A 12,830-nucleotide genomic window follows, 5' to 3' on the forward strand; every position below is an offset into this window, starting at 1 on the left:
ACTTCTCGGGCATCAATGGCAAGCTACTGTGGACAAAATGTTGGAACTAGAAGTTGTAGAATTTGAAAGTCGTGCGCGTGATGAATTCACAACTGTTGCGATTTTAGCTAGCTTGCACAAATTTTATCGTAGTGTCCTGAAACTGAAATATGCGATCCCTTGGCCCACACTGAACAAAACTGTCACATACGACAAAATCGATAAAGGAATGTGGCCGTGGTAAACAAAAAACCATCGCAAAAAAAAGTGCTGACTCGGCTAAAAAAACAAATTTCAGATTTTTTTTTTAAGAATCGGCTAATGAAACCCAGACAACTTTGTCGGGTATATCCAAACAAAGTTTTGAAAACGTTATGTGATGGCGACATGTCCTACGGTTTGGCGGCCATTTTGTGCCAAAATCTGCCATTTTGAGATTTTCGCTTTTTTACAGAATATGGAAAAATGAACTTTTTTTCAAGCGATTTTCACGAAATTTAATTCGCATGTCCCTAACGTAAGTCTACAATCACCTCTGGAGTTTCGTCGAACTTTGACCTCGGGAAAAGGCCACCATCTTGAATTTTCTATAAAAAACACCTTTGCCACCGGATTCAAACGTAAACTTGTAGTTGTAATTTTCATTGATCGTCTCGAAACCTTTTGGGCATCAATGGCAAGCTACTGTGGAAAAAATGTTGGAATTAGAAGTTGTAGATTTTGAACGGCGTGCGCTTGGCGAGCTAGCAAATTGGCGCACTGTAATAACTCCTATGTTTTTCAATGGACTACTGGGAAATTTGAATGCATGCATTCATGCCTGAAACTGAATACATTGAAAAACACTGGATATGGACATATGAGGAATGTGGCGTTGTTAGCATAAAACCACTGTTGCTAAGGACAACAAAAAGTTTACTTTTACCGATTTGTCTGAAACTGACGTTAATCTGTTCGTCATCAAAAGGCGACCAAAACACAAAATGGTTGCTATGGAGATAAAATCAACAGAAAAGCGGCCATTTTAAAAAAAGTGGGTTTTTTACTAACTTATGACATATAGCTCTCACCAATGGAGCAATGTGTTTTTGTGAGTCAGCTGATGATGTTGATAGCTAAGCTAGCACTTTTAGCTATGTTAGCATAACTAGCATAGTTAGCATAATTAGCATCTTAAAGCATGTGTTTTTCTGAGTCAGTTGATGATGCTGATCGATATGCTAGCACTTTTAGCCACATTAGCATAGCTAGCATAGTGAGCACAATTAGCAAATGCAGTTTTGACTAGCCTTTATCAAAAGTGGGCAGTGAGGGCAGTGAGGGCAGTGAGGGCGGTGAGGGCGGTGAGGTCGGTGAGGGCGGCGGTGCGTAGAGTAGGGCTTGGAAGGCGGGTTTCGTCTGCGGGCCATACAACGCCGCTTGCGGCTTTAATTCCATTTTTTTTATGTAGTCCAATTTTACAACATAGTTGTCTTGACGGGTGTCAGCAATTGTTCAAAACATAAAATCTGTAATAAAATACAATAATTGATTGGTAACCTAAGCTAACCAGACTAAACTGGGCATCCTCGACAATAAGGAAAAGCCCTTAAAAAAGACCAAATTCCAGGGAAAAACGAAGAAAACGTCAGGGATGTCCACATGAAGAGGGATCTTCTCCCCGGACCGACAGGCAATGTACCAGAACTCTTAGAGAAGAATTATGTCATAGACCAGGGGTGTCAAACATACGGCCCAGGTGGTTTAGTCCGGCCCACACATAAAGATTAAAGAACCATAAGGATGTCTGACAAATAAAGCACGTTTCTAGTCCATTCCTGTGGCAAGTTATGATTTTTTAAAGAAATAACTGAATTGCACAATTCCACCACTAGGGGAAGCAAAGGAAAAGCAAACCACGTGAAACAGCATATATCTGCATGTGTCAAAGAAAACTAACAGCTCTGTCTGGATAAGCCCAAGTTTGGTTCCCTGCGAGCCTCACCACTGTTATGATGCTATAAGAATGATCAGTAGTGACACCTGAGTGACCAAAATGTTGTCAAAAAGAAAAAAGGTTGAGGTGGGAGCGTTGAGCTTTCCAGGAAAAATAGAAAAGAGTTTTATTTGTTCACGGAGATGAATGTAAAACCCGCGTGCTTGGTATGTCATCAACAGGTCGCAGTGCTATGAAAAGAATATAAGATATTATATATAAGATATTAAGAATATAACGTTCAGCACCACTATGAGACTCACCATAAAGAAAAAAATCACCAATTGCAGTTAAGAAAAGAGAAGATTTACCAACTATGAGCTGGACTGAAAAAAAAAATACATATTTTTTTAAACTTTTTTATTCAAAACAAATGTAATAAATACGCATGACAAGAAACAACAGTCATAACAATAAGAATGCCAGGGGATGGTCCATGTATTACAAAATAAATATTACAAAAACAGATTACTATGTATTGAAAATGTTCGAAGACAGACAGTTTTCATAAATGTGTATGGCCTTTTTGTTTAAGCTATTAGAAATAGAGTGCAAATAAGATTCTAATTCTTTAATTATTACAGGGACAAATTGTTGTGATGAAGAAATTTTTTTTTTGTGAATATGAAACTTACTAAATATTGTAATTAGATTAATTGCCTATTTATGTTTGATTTGATTTGATTTTCGTGTAGGCCAAATATGATATATTCAAATTTCATCGGAAATTGTGAGTCTAATTTGTGAGTTATAAAATGTGCACATTCTTTCAAAAATGTTTTAGTCATGTTACAATTTCAAAATAGGTGACTGATTGTTTCTGGGTGTTCTTAGTAATATATTTTATAATTTTAACAATATTTTTCAAGGGCAAGTCAGAAAAACATTTTTTTCCATTTAAAGACAGCAGAGGGAACAGAAACGATATTTTGCTGAAACAGGGCACGTATGATCTTGTTATTCTTTCGGGCACAGTTGAAACAAGATTTTCCAACAGTGGTGTCACTTAGAGATAAAAAGGAGATATTTTCAAAATAACCGTCTGCATTTATGGCAGCTGTGACATCACTGATGGAGTGGTGACACCTTTCTTCTAACAAGTTGGTGCAAACATCCAATCCATTTTCTGATAGTGAACTTATGGAAAGATGCTGAAGGCTGCAAGAGTCTTGTGCCCCAAAAAAGCAGTCGCACTTTGCCAACATAAGTCTATCAAGGACTACGATTACAGATACATCTCTGAGGAGACTTGGGGGCCAAATGAAGGAATCCAGTCATTTATTGCATTTTGAAGAAAGTACCAACATCACAGATATATACAGCTATGTATATTTATTAGACGTGTAGAACAGACCGTCACAGCTGAGTTTCTTGAGTTGATGGACACAACAACAGCTGATGACATAGTCAGCTCTCTAATTACTGTACTGGACGATGTTGGAGTGAACTGGCCACGGAATGTCAGTCTGGTCACTGATGGCGCCCCATCAAAGATCAGGAAGAAGGCAGGTGATGCCACAAAATTCAGGCAGAAACCAGGAAAAGATTCTTGGACATTTCATTGTGTTTTGCACACTTGAATGACAGTAAATGTGTTTCTGCACAGGATCTGAATCCTGATATTGATGGCCGGGTGAAGTTTCAGGAGAGAAAGGAGGTTAACTCCAAATTCTTATGTTCACAAATGTTTGTAAGTTTAATTTTGATAAATGTCTCATTGATTTGCACATTTACATTTTAGGCAGGGGGTTTATTTTTTTCCATAACCCCTCTTAAGTTTATTATCAGGATTGCTTCAGTGTCAGATGTAAAATATTCAGTCTGTATACAATTGAATCAATTTTATCAAAAGTGAAATGAATTTTATTTGAGATCCATTGGTCTCTGTGAATGAATGTGTAATAATAAGTGATTAGGGTTGTTGTTTGAGGCATGTTTTCCAATTGTGTAAAAAAACAAAAAAAAGCTGTTTTTCGCTTTTATGTTTCTGGTCCAGCCCACTTGTGATCAGATGGGTTGAATGTGGCCCCCGAACCAAAATGAGTTTGACACCCCTGTCCTAGACAAAATGTGGAAGTCCTCGAAATCCTAGAAATGACAAAGGTTTGTTGATTAGGGCTAAAGATGTCAATCTTAATGAAAGACCAGTGGGAACGCTTTCAAAATAGATCCAAATATTATCAGAGGTGGACTTTTATAAGATACAATATTTGCTGAGCTAGTGTGAACTGCCCTTCTACATATTTATTTTTCTTTCTTTTTTATTAACATATTCTTTGTTTCTGATCAGGTTTTTATGGCCACCACATTTATTTAAGTATCATAAAATCATAAATCCAGTTTTTAAACTATTCTCATATTTGTCTCAGCAGTTTCAGAAGTAGCAGAGCAAAGATGAAGCTGAGTTTGTTCCTGTTCATCCTTGTTGGTGAGTTGACCGTCAGCTGCTCTCTGATCATCTCCTTTTCTTTGACACAGTCACAGTGAAACAGAAAAAGTCTCATTTAGAAGAAGAAGAATGTTTGAATTTGATCAGATTGTTCAGAAGCAGATTTTTGTTTTTCTCTCAGGTCCTTGTTGCATCATGACAAACCAGCTTCTCCAGTATCACTTCATCAATGAAAACAAGAGTTGGGATCAAGCCCGGCTCTACTGCAAAGACAACAATCACACTGACCTGGCCACAGTGATCAGCATGGCAGACATGAACAGACTCAGGCAGCATTTAGGAAACAGGAGCGCTTGGATTGGTCTGTACAGAGAAGCTAATGGCAGCACAATGTGGCAATGGTCTCAGCCTGATGTGCAGTTCAATGAAAGCCGAGATAATGGATGGGATACAGACGAACCAAATGACAATGGCATAGAGAACTGTGGGACTTTAAACACCAACAAAAAGTGGGCGGACCTGTCCTGCAACAGAGCAAAACCTTTTATCTGCTATGATGGTGAGAATACAAATAATACAAACTTCTTCCATTCTTTATAAAACATTTTTGACAGAATTGTATGAATATTTGTTGCTTCCACAGAAAAAACCCCATCTCATGTCATTTATGCTAACGAGAGTCTGAACTGGACTGATGCTCAGAGTTTCTGCAGGGACCGTCACACAGACCTGATCAGTGGACCAGAGCAGATGAAAAAGTTGGATGGGGGGAAGACGAAGGAGTTAATCCAACAGTCCGAGGGTGGTTTTGTTTTCATTGGCCTGTTTAGAGACGCCTGGCAGTGGTCTGATGGGAGCAGCTTTTCCTTCAGGTTCTGGAATCTGCAGTATGATGATGAGAAAAACGACAGCAGTTGTGCCATGATGAATGAGGGAGGAAGGTGGAGTTCTGAGAATTGTAGTGAAGAACATCCCTTCATCTGCTATGATGGTGAGAGGAGTTTGAAAGTGACAGATCAGTGGAGGATGTTCAGCTGCTGTGTCTGCATGTGTAACCCTTGTGCTATCCAAGGCATTTTACCATTGGGAGTTGGGTCATCTAGACCCACTAGACAGTGCTCTGAACCTTTTTTCTTCAGTGATTTGTGATCTTCACTGGTGTCCATGGATTACATGAAATCTTTCCTCAAGTTTATCCACCTTTGTCGTGGTAGAGAGAACACGTCAGTGTAAGGGTGGGGTCATCTGAGATAGCACAAGGGTTAACAGGCCTCCTCTGTTTGTTTTAAGAAAATTGTTTTACTCTCTTGATAAAATGTAGAGTTTAGTGGATTGAAGAATCTCTGTCGTGAAATTTATATTATTAGGTCTATTTCTAATTGTTTTCCTTCTTTTATTTTGCGGTTTTATCTATGGTTCAAAATGTTAATTTCTTGAATTGTTTATTTTTCTTTTATTACCCAGAATTTGGTTAAGACATTCTTTAAAAGGATCAGATGTTAACAACAGTCTCTTTTTGTCTTTCTCTCATTCAGTTGTAGGAACACATTTTTAACTTAACTGTTTTTTTTCCGTTTCAAACAAACTTGGCAATCAGAAACAGAAGACAGATTAACTTCAGAGTAACAGATTAGGATTTCTGTCCGAGGTCTTAAGTGTTTCTCCTCTTCTTTTTAATACTTTTTTTTCCCAAAACTTTATGTCAAGCTTTTATTCTGAAAGTGAAACTGTGTAACTACTTCATATTCAAAGCTACAGACATTTATAAATATTTTAACCATCTTTACTAATTAAAAAAATATATATCTTGTGTTTTTTCTTTTGCAGCCATTGTCTTTGAAATGACTCCGTTTCTGCTTTGGTTCCTTCACTAACAGATCATGTGATCCTGATCAAAGAGAGCAGAACCTGGGAGGAGGCCTTATACTACTGCAGACATCACCACCATGACCTGGTCACCATCACTAACATGGATGAACAGAGATGGGTCCAGGAGAAAACCAAGAAGGCCTCCTCTGCCTTTGTGTGGACTGGACTGCGTTACACCTGCACTCTGGGGTTCTGGTTCTGGGTCAGTGATGAGGTGGTCCACTACAAGAACTGGGCCTCACCTGGACAGGTGAATGAGTGTGACATGTCAGGAGCCATGGAGACAGGAGGAGAACACAAGTGGTTCAAGAGAAATGATGAGGAGAAGTTCAACTTTTTCTGTTCCACATCTTAAAGCTGTTGTTAGAATTTTATTTTCTTGGACACAAGCTGAGAGTTTTGGTTTAGATTCTATAGTTGATTTCAGGAGCTTGTTGTGTTCTTTCTGGTGGACATGAGAACTTCATTTTGTTCAATGTCATCCACATGATTGTCTTGTCAGAATTGTTCTTTTGCATGTGGTTTTATACATTAAAGATGCTTTTTTCCCCCCATTTTCCTATAATGTCACTGCACGATGTTGTTAAACAAACATGGTCAACTTAATAAACCCAAAGTCGTAGCCTGTGTGCAAGAAATTGACCGTACCCCCTCTCCTGATATCCTTACTTATGTTTAGATGAACTGATATATTTCTTTGATTACGTTTATTTTGTTTAGTTTTTATTGATAAAAAAAAAATTAGCAGAACATCTGAACAGAAGTTCTCCAAGTTCAAAGAAATTATTTCCATTTACAGTGGAAAGAAGAGTGTGAATCTAAATATTGGTTTCCAGAATTTGCTTAAATAAACACAGAAGTGCTGTTTTGACTCAAATGAATTTTCCCTATCTTTTTAGCTCAGAAAAGGCTTGGCTCAATGTTGGAAATGTGAAAAGTTTAAATTTGCATTTTTGCATTTAACAGTGGTCCTATTTGGGTGATAAAACAAGCCATTTACATAACCTTGAAACCAGGATGTGAGTCTGCAAAGAGCTGATCCTGGCTGAAATGAACCTTGCATAATTTCAGTTTAAGAGTCCTGCAGCAAAGCCCAGTTTGTAGTGGCAGCGTGTGCTCCGTAATCATTTTTGAGTTTTTCACAGGATATTATTTTCAAATTTCTCTACAAAGAATAATAAAGTATTTATGAAATGAGTTGAATTCAATCAACCTTTATTTAAAAATAAAAGCTACAATCAGGGATTACGAGAGACTGGTGGACCCCAAATGTATGGACTCAGGACTGAGGGAAGCAAAGCTCAGATGCAGTACACTCTCCTGGCCGCCAGGTGGCAGCAGCAACTGCTCTGGGAAGGAGAAGGTGGTTGATATTTTTCCTTTAAAAGATTTACAATATATATTCGTATATGAAAATTTAACCAGACCATGCCAAATAAAAACAGCAAAAACAATAACAAACACCGTTCTAGGTCGTTCTCTTTAGTAAAGGCTCAAACTGGTCTTAGGGTCCACTTTCCTTACACTTGAGGCTTTACAAGGTAAGTTTTAAAGGCAACAATACACAGAACCACAGACGATTCGTAATGCCTGTACTTATGAGTTCCTTTTATTGCATAAATGCAAATTTCTGCCAGATGTTTAGCATGAAAACCAAAATGTAAAGTAGAAAACTGAAAGAATAAAAATTTCAAGTAAAATAATTTCAAATTGTAAAATAATCATAGAGATGTTGATTTCAGTTTCCACAACCATTTATATAAACAGAAATATTGTTTCTGAAAGACATCAGTTGGTTTGCGCTGCGCTGCATCCTGGGGGATCTCAAAAACGCTTAATGGATACGTCTAAAGTTGACACCCAGACGGGTCTTGGTCTCCGCTGAGGCAATCAGTGGTTGCATCGGCCGGTTGGCCTCCTCGGTCCCGTCGAGGCCTGACCAGAGCTCCTCTAGGGCCGTCGTCTGGGGGTGGGGGCCTGGGCTTGCTCCGGGGGGGGGGCGACGCTTTCTGGCTCCTCTCTCTCTGTGTGGGGTGGGTGGTGCCGGGCCTGGGGTGTCGGCGCCTCCGGGGGTGGGCCCCTGGGCTGGGTGGCCCTGGCCCCTTTGCTGGGGGTGGGCTGGGGGACGGCTGTTTGACCACCGGGGGACAGTCTACCAGCTGTCCCCAACTTACCCCCTTCCTTATATAACCTCATATTAGGGTGAGGGGGTGGGGGGTCTAGCCTGCGATGCACCTTGGGGGGGGGCTACTTGGGAGTGGCCCCCCTCCTATGGTTGCCGTATGGAGTGGGCCCCCCCTCTTTCGGTTTTATTTGCACCTTAGACATGTAGGGTCCTTGGTAGGGGGGGTGCTTGGACATCACTGCAAGCAAGCCGCAGATGTCCTCCTGGCACCCTACCCGCCAATTTTAACCGCACCTTAGACATTTAGGGCCCCTTGGTGTGGAGGGTGAGGGGACATCACTGTGAGTAATCAGGAGATGTCCCCTTAGTGCCCTACTCGCCAATTTTAACTGCACCCCCCTTAGTACACACACCCCTCCCCCTTCAATATATACATTCAAACATAAACACACACACATGCACACAAACACCCATACACGCACACACATTTTACAAGGAAGGTGGGACCTGGGTCCATCTGTCCCCTACCCCTTCCCTGGTGGGGGGTGCGGGCCCCTTGGCGATGGCGGCCGTGTCCCTTGGGTGCCGGCTCCCTGGGCCCGGCGGTGCTCTCTCCGCGCGGTGGGGGGGTTCATATTACACCTGAGCCGGGGGTTTTCGTGTCCCTGGGGGGTGGGTCCTGGTCCTTGCCCCTGGAAGCTGGGCCCCGCCAAACTTCCAACATGGCCGAGCCTGGTCGGGCCATATTTATAACACCCCTTGTGGGCCGCCCTTTTTTCCCCGGGGTTCCCCCCTCCTGGGCGGGGGCGGCGGGCCCCTGCCTTGCTCCTACCTGGACCAACCGTGGGCCGGGTGGGTGGCTGCCTGGAGTGCGGAGCGGGTCTCCCTTGGGGGGTCCTGGCTCGTACCTGGGGTCGGGGCGGGGGGATGCCCGGAACTCCTGGGTGGTGGTGGGGTGCTCGTCTGGGGCTGTGGGCGTCCCTCTCCGGTGGGGCCCTGCGTTGGGCTCTTCCGGCGCGGCGGGGGGCTGCTTTCCTGGCTGGGCTGGGGCGGCGCTCTCTTTCCCTCTGCGCCTCCCTGCTCTCTGGCTCTGGGGGCCTCGCGGCGGTCCTGCTGGCCCTGGCCTGGGTGGCGGTCTTGGTCGCCCGGGGGGCGGTTGTTCCCTGCCTGTTCCCGTGTGGCGTTGGGGGAATTCCGGCTGCCGCTGCTGCTGCGGCGGGGGTGTGGGGGTGGCTGGGCACTCCTCCTCCTTCTTTTCACATTCCACCATCCATTTTAGAAGAACATAAACACTCACCTGAGCACAGGTGTTAGCTCACCTTTGCACTAATAGTTTGCATGATTGACTGAATGAAAGATTTCACACTAGTTGGTTTAAAGGCATAGGTATGCGTTCGTGAACACTATCTGTTTTGTGTGCATGTTGACATGTGGACATTTTTGCGGCTAGCAAGTGTGTTGATAATATTTGAGTGTGTGTGAACAGGCCCCGCCCTTTTTGTACTACATTTGAACCGTACCGTAACGATAAACAACCAGTAAACCTGTCTGCTCTATGCTGCTTCATGGTCTTACCCCCCTTCCCCTCCTATTATCACCCTCCTACCCCCCCCCCCCCCCTCTCTCTAACGTCCCTCTCTCTTCTTCCCCTCTTTCCTTTTTCGTCCGGTCCAACACCAAAGATTTTCAAACATGATTGAAATTAATAAAGTTTGGCCTCAATTACAAAAGGGGTTTATTCAGACATACCTTTGGTTTGTCTGAAGATGAATAACCCCTCTTGTTAAAATAAAATATGTCCAACACAAGAGGCCCTCAGCTCTCATCTGTTTGCCTAGCTGTTGGACAGGACAAGTTAAAAAAATAAAAAATAAAAAAATAAAAAAATAAAAATAAAAAAAAATAAAGTTGACACCCAGAGGCGGTCCTGGCTAGTTTGACATCCTGAGCGAAACACTGGCCTTTTCCAGCCCCACCCCAATAACAAACGCAAGAAAAACATATATTATTTATTTTACTTTACAAATCATATAAGTAAAAAAATACTTGTATTTTTGAATTCACAATTAAGATATAGTATGTGCGTTGGTTCATCCTTAACACACATCAGTTTGTATTTTCCTTTTAAAGGCTGGCTAGCTTCTGGTAAAAATTGCCACTTTTTTTTGCCTGAGCTGAATACAACCCGACTTATGAATTATTACAGGAATTATAAATGAATTACTTTTGGTCATTTCTCTTGACTTCATGGGTGAACATTATTGGAAACTAAAGAACTTATTCTTCTGTTTTTTGTGCTTCAGTGTCTCTCATTGAGTACATTGTATCTGAAGCAATGATTGTAAATGAGAATGGAAGAGAAGCTTAGATGAAATTCACCAATAAGCTAATCAACAAGACTAATCTAATTAAGTACAAACCTTCATTAACAATGAGGAAAATGTCGCTCCAAAATTTACTCCTTTACTCCTGCCTGGTGAATGTTCATTTTGGACACCGCCTGCATTCCTTGATCCTTGGAGTGTTTTTCTTCCTCTTCTTTCTAAACTGGACGCTGATATTTCCTTTGATCTTTCGTCTATTTTCCACAACCTTAAATAGATTTGTCTGTCTGTCAAACACCAGACTTAAGATGAGTGAGATGATGGAAACAAATTCCCTTTGATACAGACTCTTAATTTTTTTTTCTTTAAGTAATCAAAAACTCCAGTAAACCCAATAAAGCATATTATTTTGATAAATAAAAACTATTTATTTATGTATTAGGAAGCAGCAGTTAGTTTGTTGTGGGCTGTGGAGCCATAAGCAGTAGGGGTGTGTAACGGTACACGCAGTAGTACCGAACCGTTTCAGTACGGCAATTTCGGTTTGGTTTACTTATGTTTTCAGTTTAATTTTTACATTTATTTTTGAAAAATGACGCTTCTACGCGTGGCGTTTTTCACCTCGGTGTGCACACTCAAAACGCCGTCGGCGAATATTGCACGCGAAATTCGTCCCGGTGTGAACAGGCCTTTAGTCTTCTAGCTTTAACAGAAACTTGGCTCCAACAGGATGAGCATGTTAGACTGAATGAATCACCCCCCCCCCCCCCCCCCCCCATTATGGTTTCTAAAGATGAGTAGACTGTATAAACACAGGCAGCCCACTTTAGATGGCAGATCTGAACACTTACCTGAACTGTAGCGCAGTTCAACATAAGATCAGGGACTTTCCTGAGTAAAACGATATAAATACACTAAAATTACAGATAAAACACCAGAAAGTTGTAATGTGAATGAAAACAATGGAGGGAATCAAAAAAATGCCAGCTTGACTCAGTTTAGTTTAATGTATGGTTTCTACAGTTTTTTCCATTGGTTTGGCTCATTCCTTGAAACAGAAATTACATTCTCAAAACAACATGGACAAACCTCCAAACCACTTGGCAATTGTTCACAACAGAATAGAATTTCTCATGAATTTCATCAAATTGCAAATGTCTTAGTACATCTTTCAATGTCTCAGTATATCTTTCAAATGATTAAGTACAGGTAGCCTTCATTTAGCACAATTTCCAAGTGAATACGTAGATCTTGTTGATCTAAACTGATTGTTGATTCTCAGGCTAATGGTTGTTCGCTCCAAAATGAGTCAGCATCATTTCATTGTGTAAGTCATCACATGCACAATAGTCTGTTCGATTGTCAAAATTAGTCAAGAACATATAAAATGAATACGATATATGAATCCACTGGAACATTTGATACATTTATTATTATTTTGATTTGATCCCTGAAACTGAGAGAGATCTTGTAGGGCCTCACCTACCACTATATGTTATTGTATGGGACAATGTGAATTTCCACCATGGCCCGCTCATCAGGGCCTGGTGCACTACTCATCCAAGGACATTCATAGTGTTCCTACCACCTTACTCTCCTTTTCTCAATCCTATTGGGGAGTTTTTCTCCGCTTGGAGGTGGAGAGTGTCTGAGCATCGGGCTCAAGATCAGAAGTCCCTGCTCCATGTAATGGATGCTGCGTGTCAGGCTGTTACAGGAGATCAGTGTAGTAGGGGATGGTTGCGACATGCACACCGTTTCTTCCCTCGTTGCATCGAAAGGGAGAATATACGCTGTGATGTGGACGAGAATCTGAGGCCAGACATACAGCAGCGTGTGGACGGCCAGTAGGGTCTGTAACATATCTCTTGATAAATGACTGCACCTTTTTTACTTTTTTTTACTGTTTTCTATTGTAAAAGTCTTTTAAAAACCCAGAAATACTTAAAAAAAACTGAAAAGATAGAAACACTATAGATGATATGCCATTTATTTCATAGAAAACAATTCTCTCATGGTTTTTAATTAAAAAAAAAAGATCATCAGAAAATTACCTTCTGTTTTACAGCTTTACAGCCTTAGTTTAAAACCACATGTTTCTAACAGACTGACCTTAATCTAAAATGAAACATAAATTACAGATTTACAGCTGATAGATCAGAGAACGAG

At 41.2% G+C, this 12,830-nt stretch overlaps 1 protein-coding gene across 2 annotated transcripts in view; it reads left to right on the top strand.

The window, feature by feature from the left end:
- The window catches only part of LOC101155320 (C-type mannose receptor 2-like), a 9,973-nt gene extending 2,564 nt beyond the window's left edge, over window positions 1-7,409 (top strand). The window contains exons 2-5 of one of the 2 annotated variants that reach the window (XM_020699717.2): window positions 4,324-4,382; window positions 4,525-4,902; window positions 4,987-5,334; window positions 6,221-7,409. In XM_020699717.2, the coding sequence (XP_020555376.2) occupies window positions 4,349-4,382; window positions 4,525-4,902; window positions 4,987-5,334; window positions 6,221-6,567 (1,107 nt within the window). In that variant the 5' untranslated portion in view covers window positions 4,324-4,348 and the 3' untranslated portion in view covers window positions 6,568-7,409. The remainder of the gene's footprint in view (window positions 1-4,323; window positions 4,383-4,524; window positions 4,903-4,986; window positions 5,335-6,220) is intronic. The other variant, XM_011492533.3, reaches the window with a different exon arrangement.
- The last annotated feature ends 5,421 nt before the right edge of the window (window positions 7,410-12,830 follow it).

The sequence above is a fragment of the Oryzias latipes genome, chromosome 18 (genome assembly GCF_002234675.1).
Source record: "Oryzias latipes chromosome 18, ASM223467v1".
NCBI classification, from domain to species: domain Eukaryota; kingdom Metazoa; phylum Chordata; class Actinopteri; order Beloniformes; family Adrianichthyidae; genus Oryzias; species Oryzias latipes.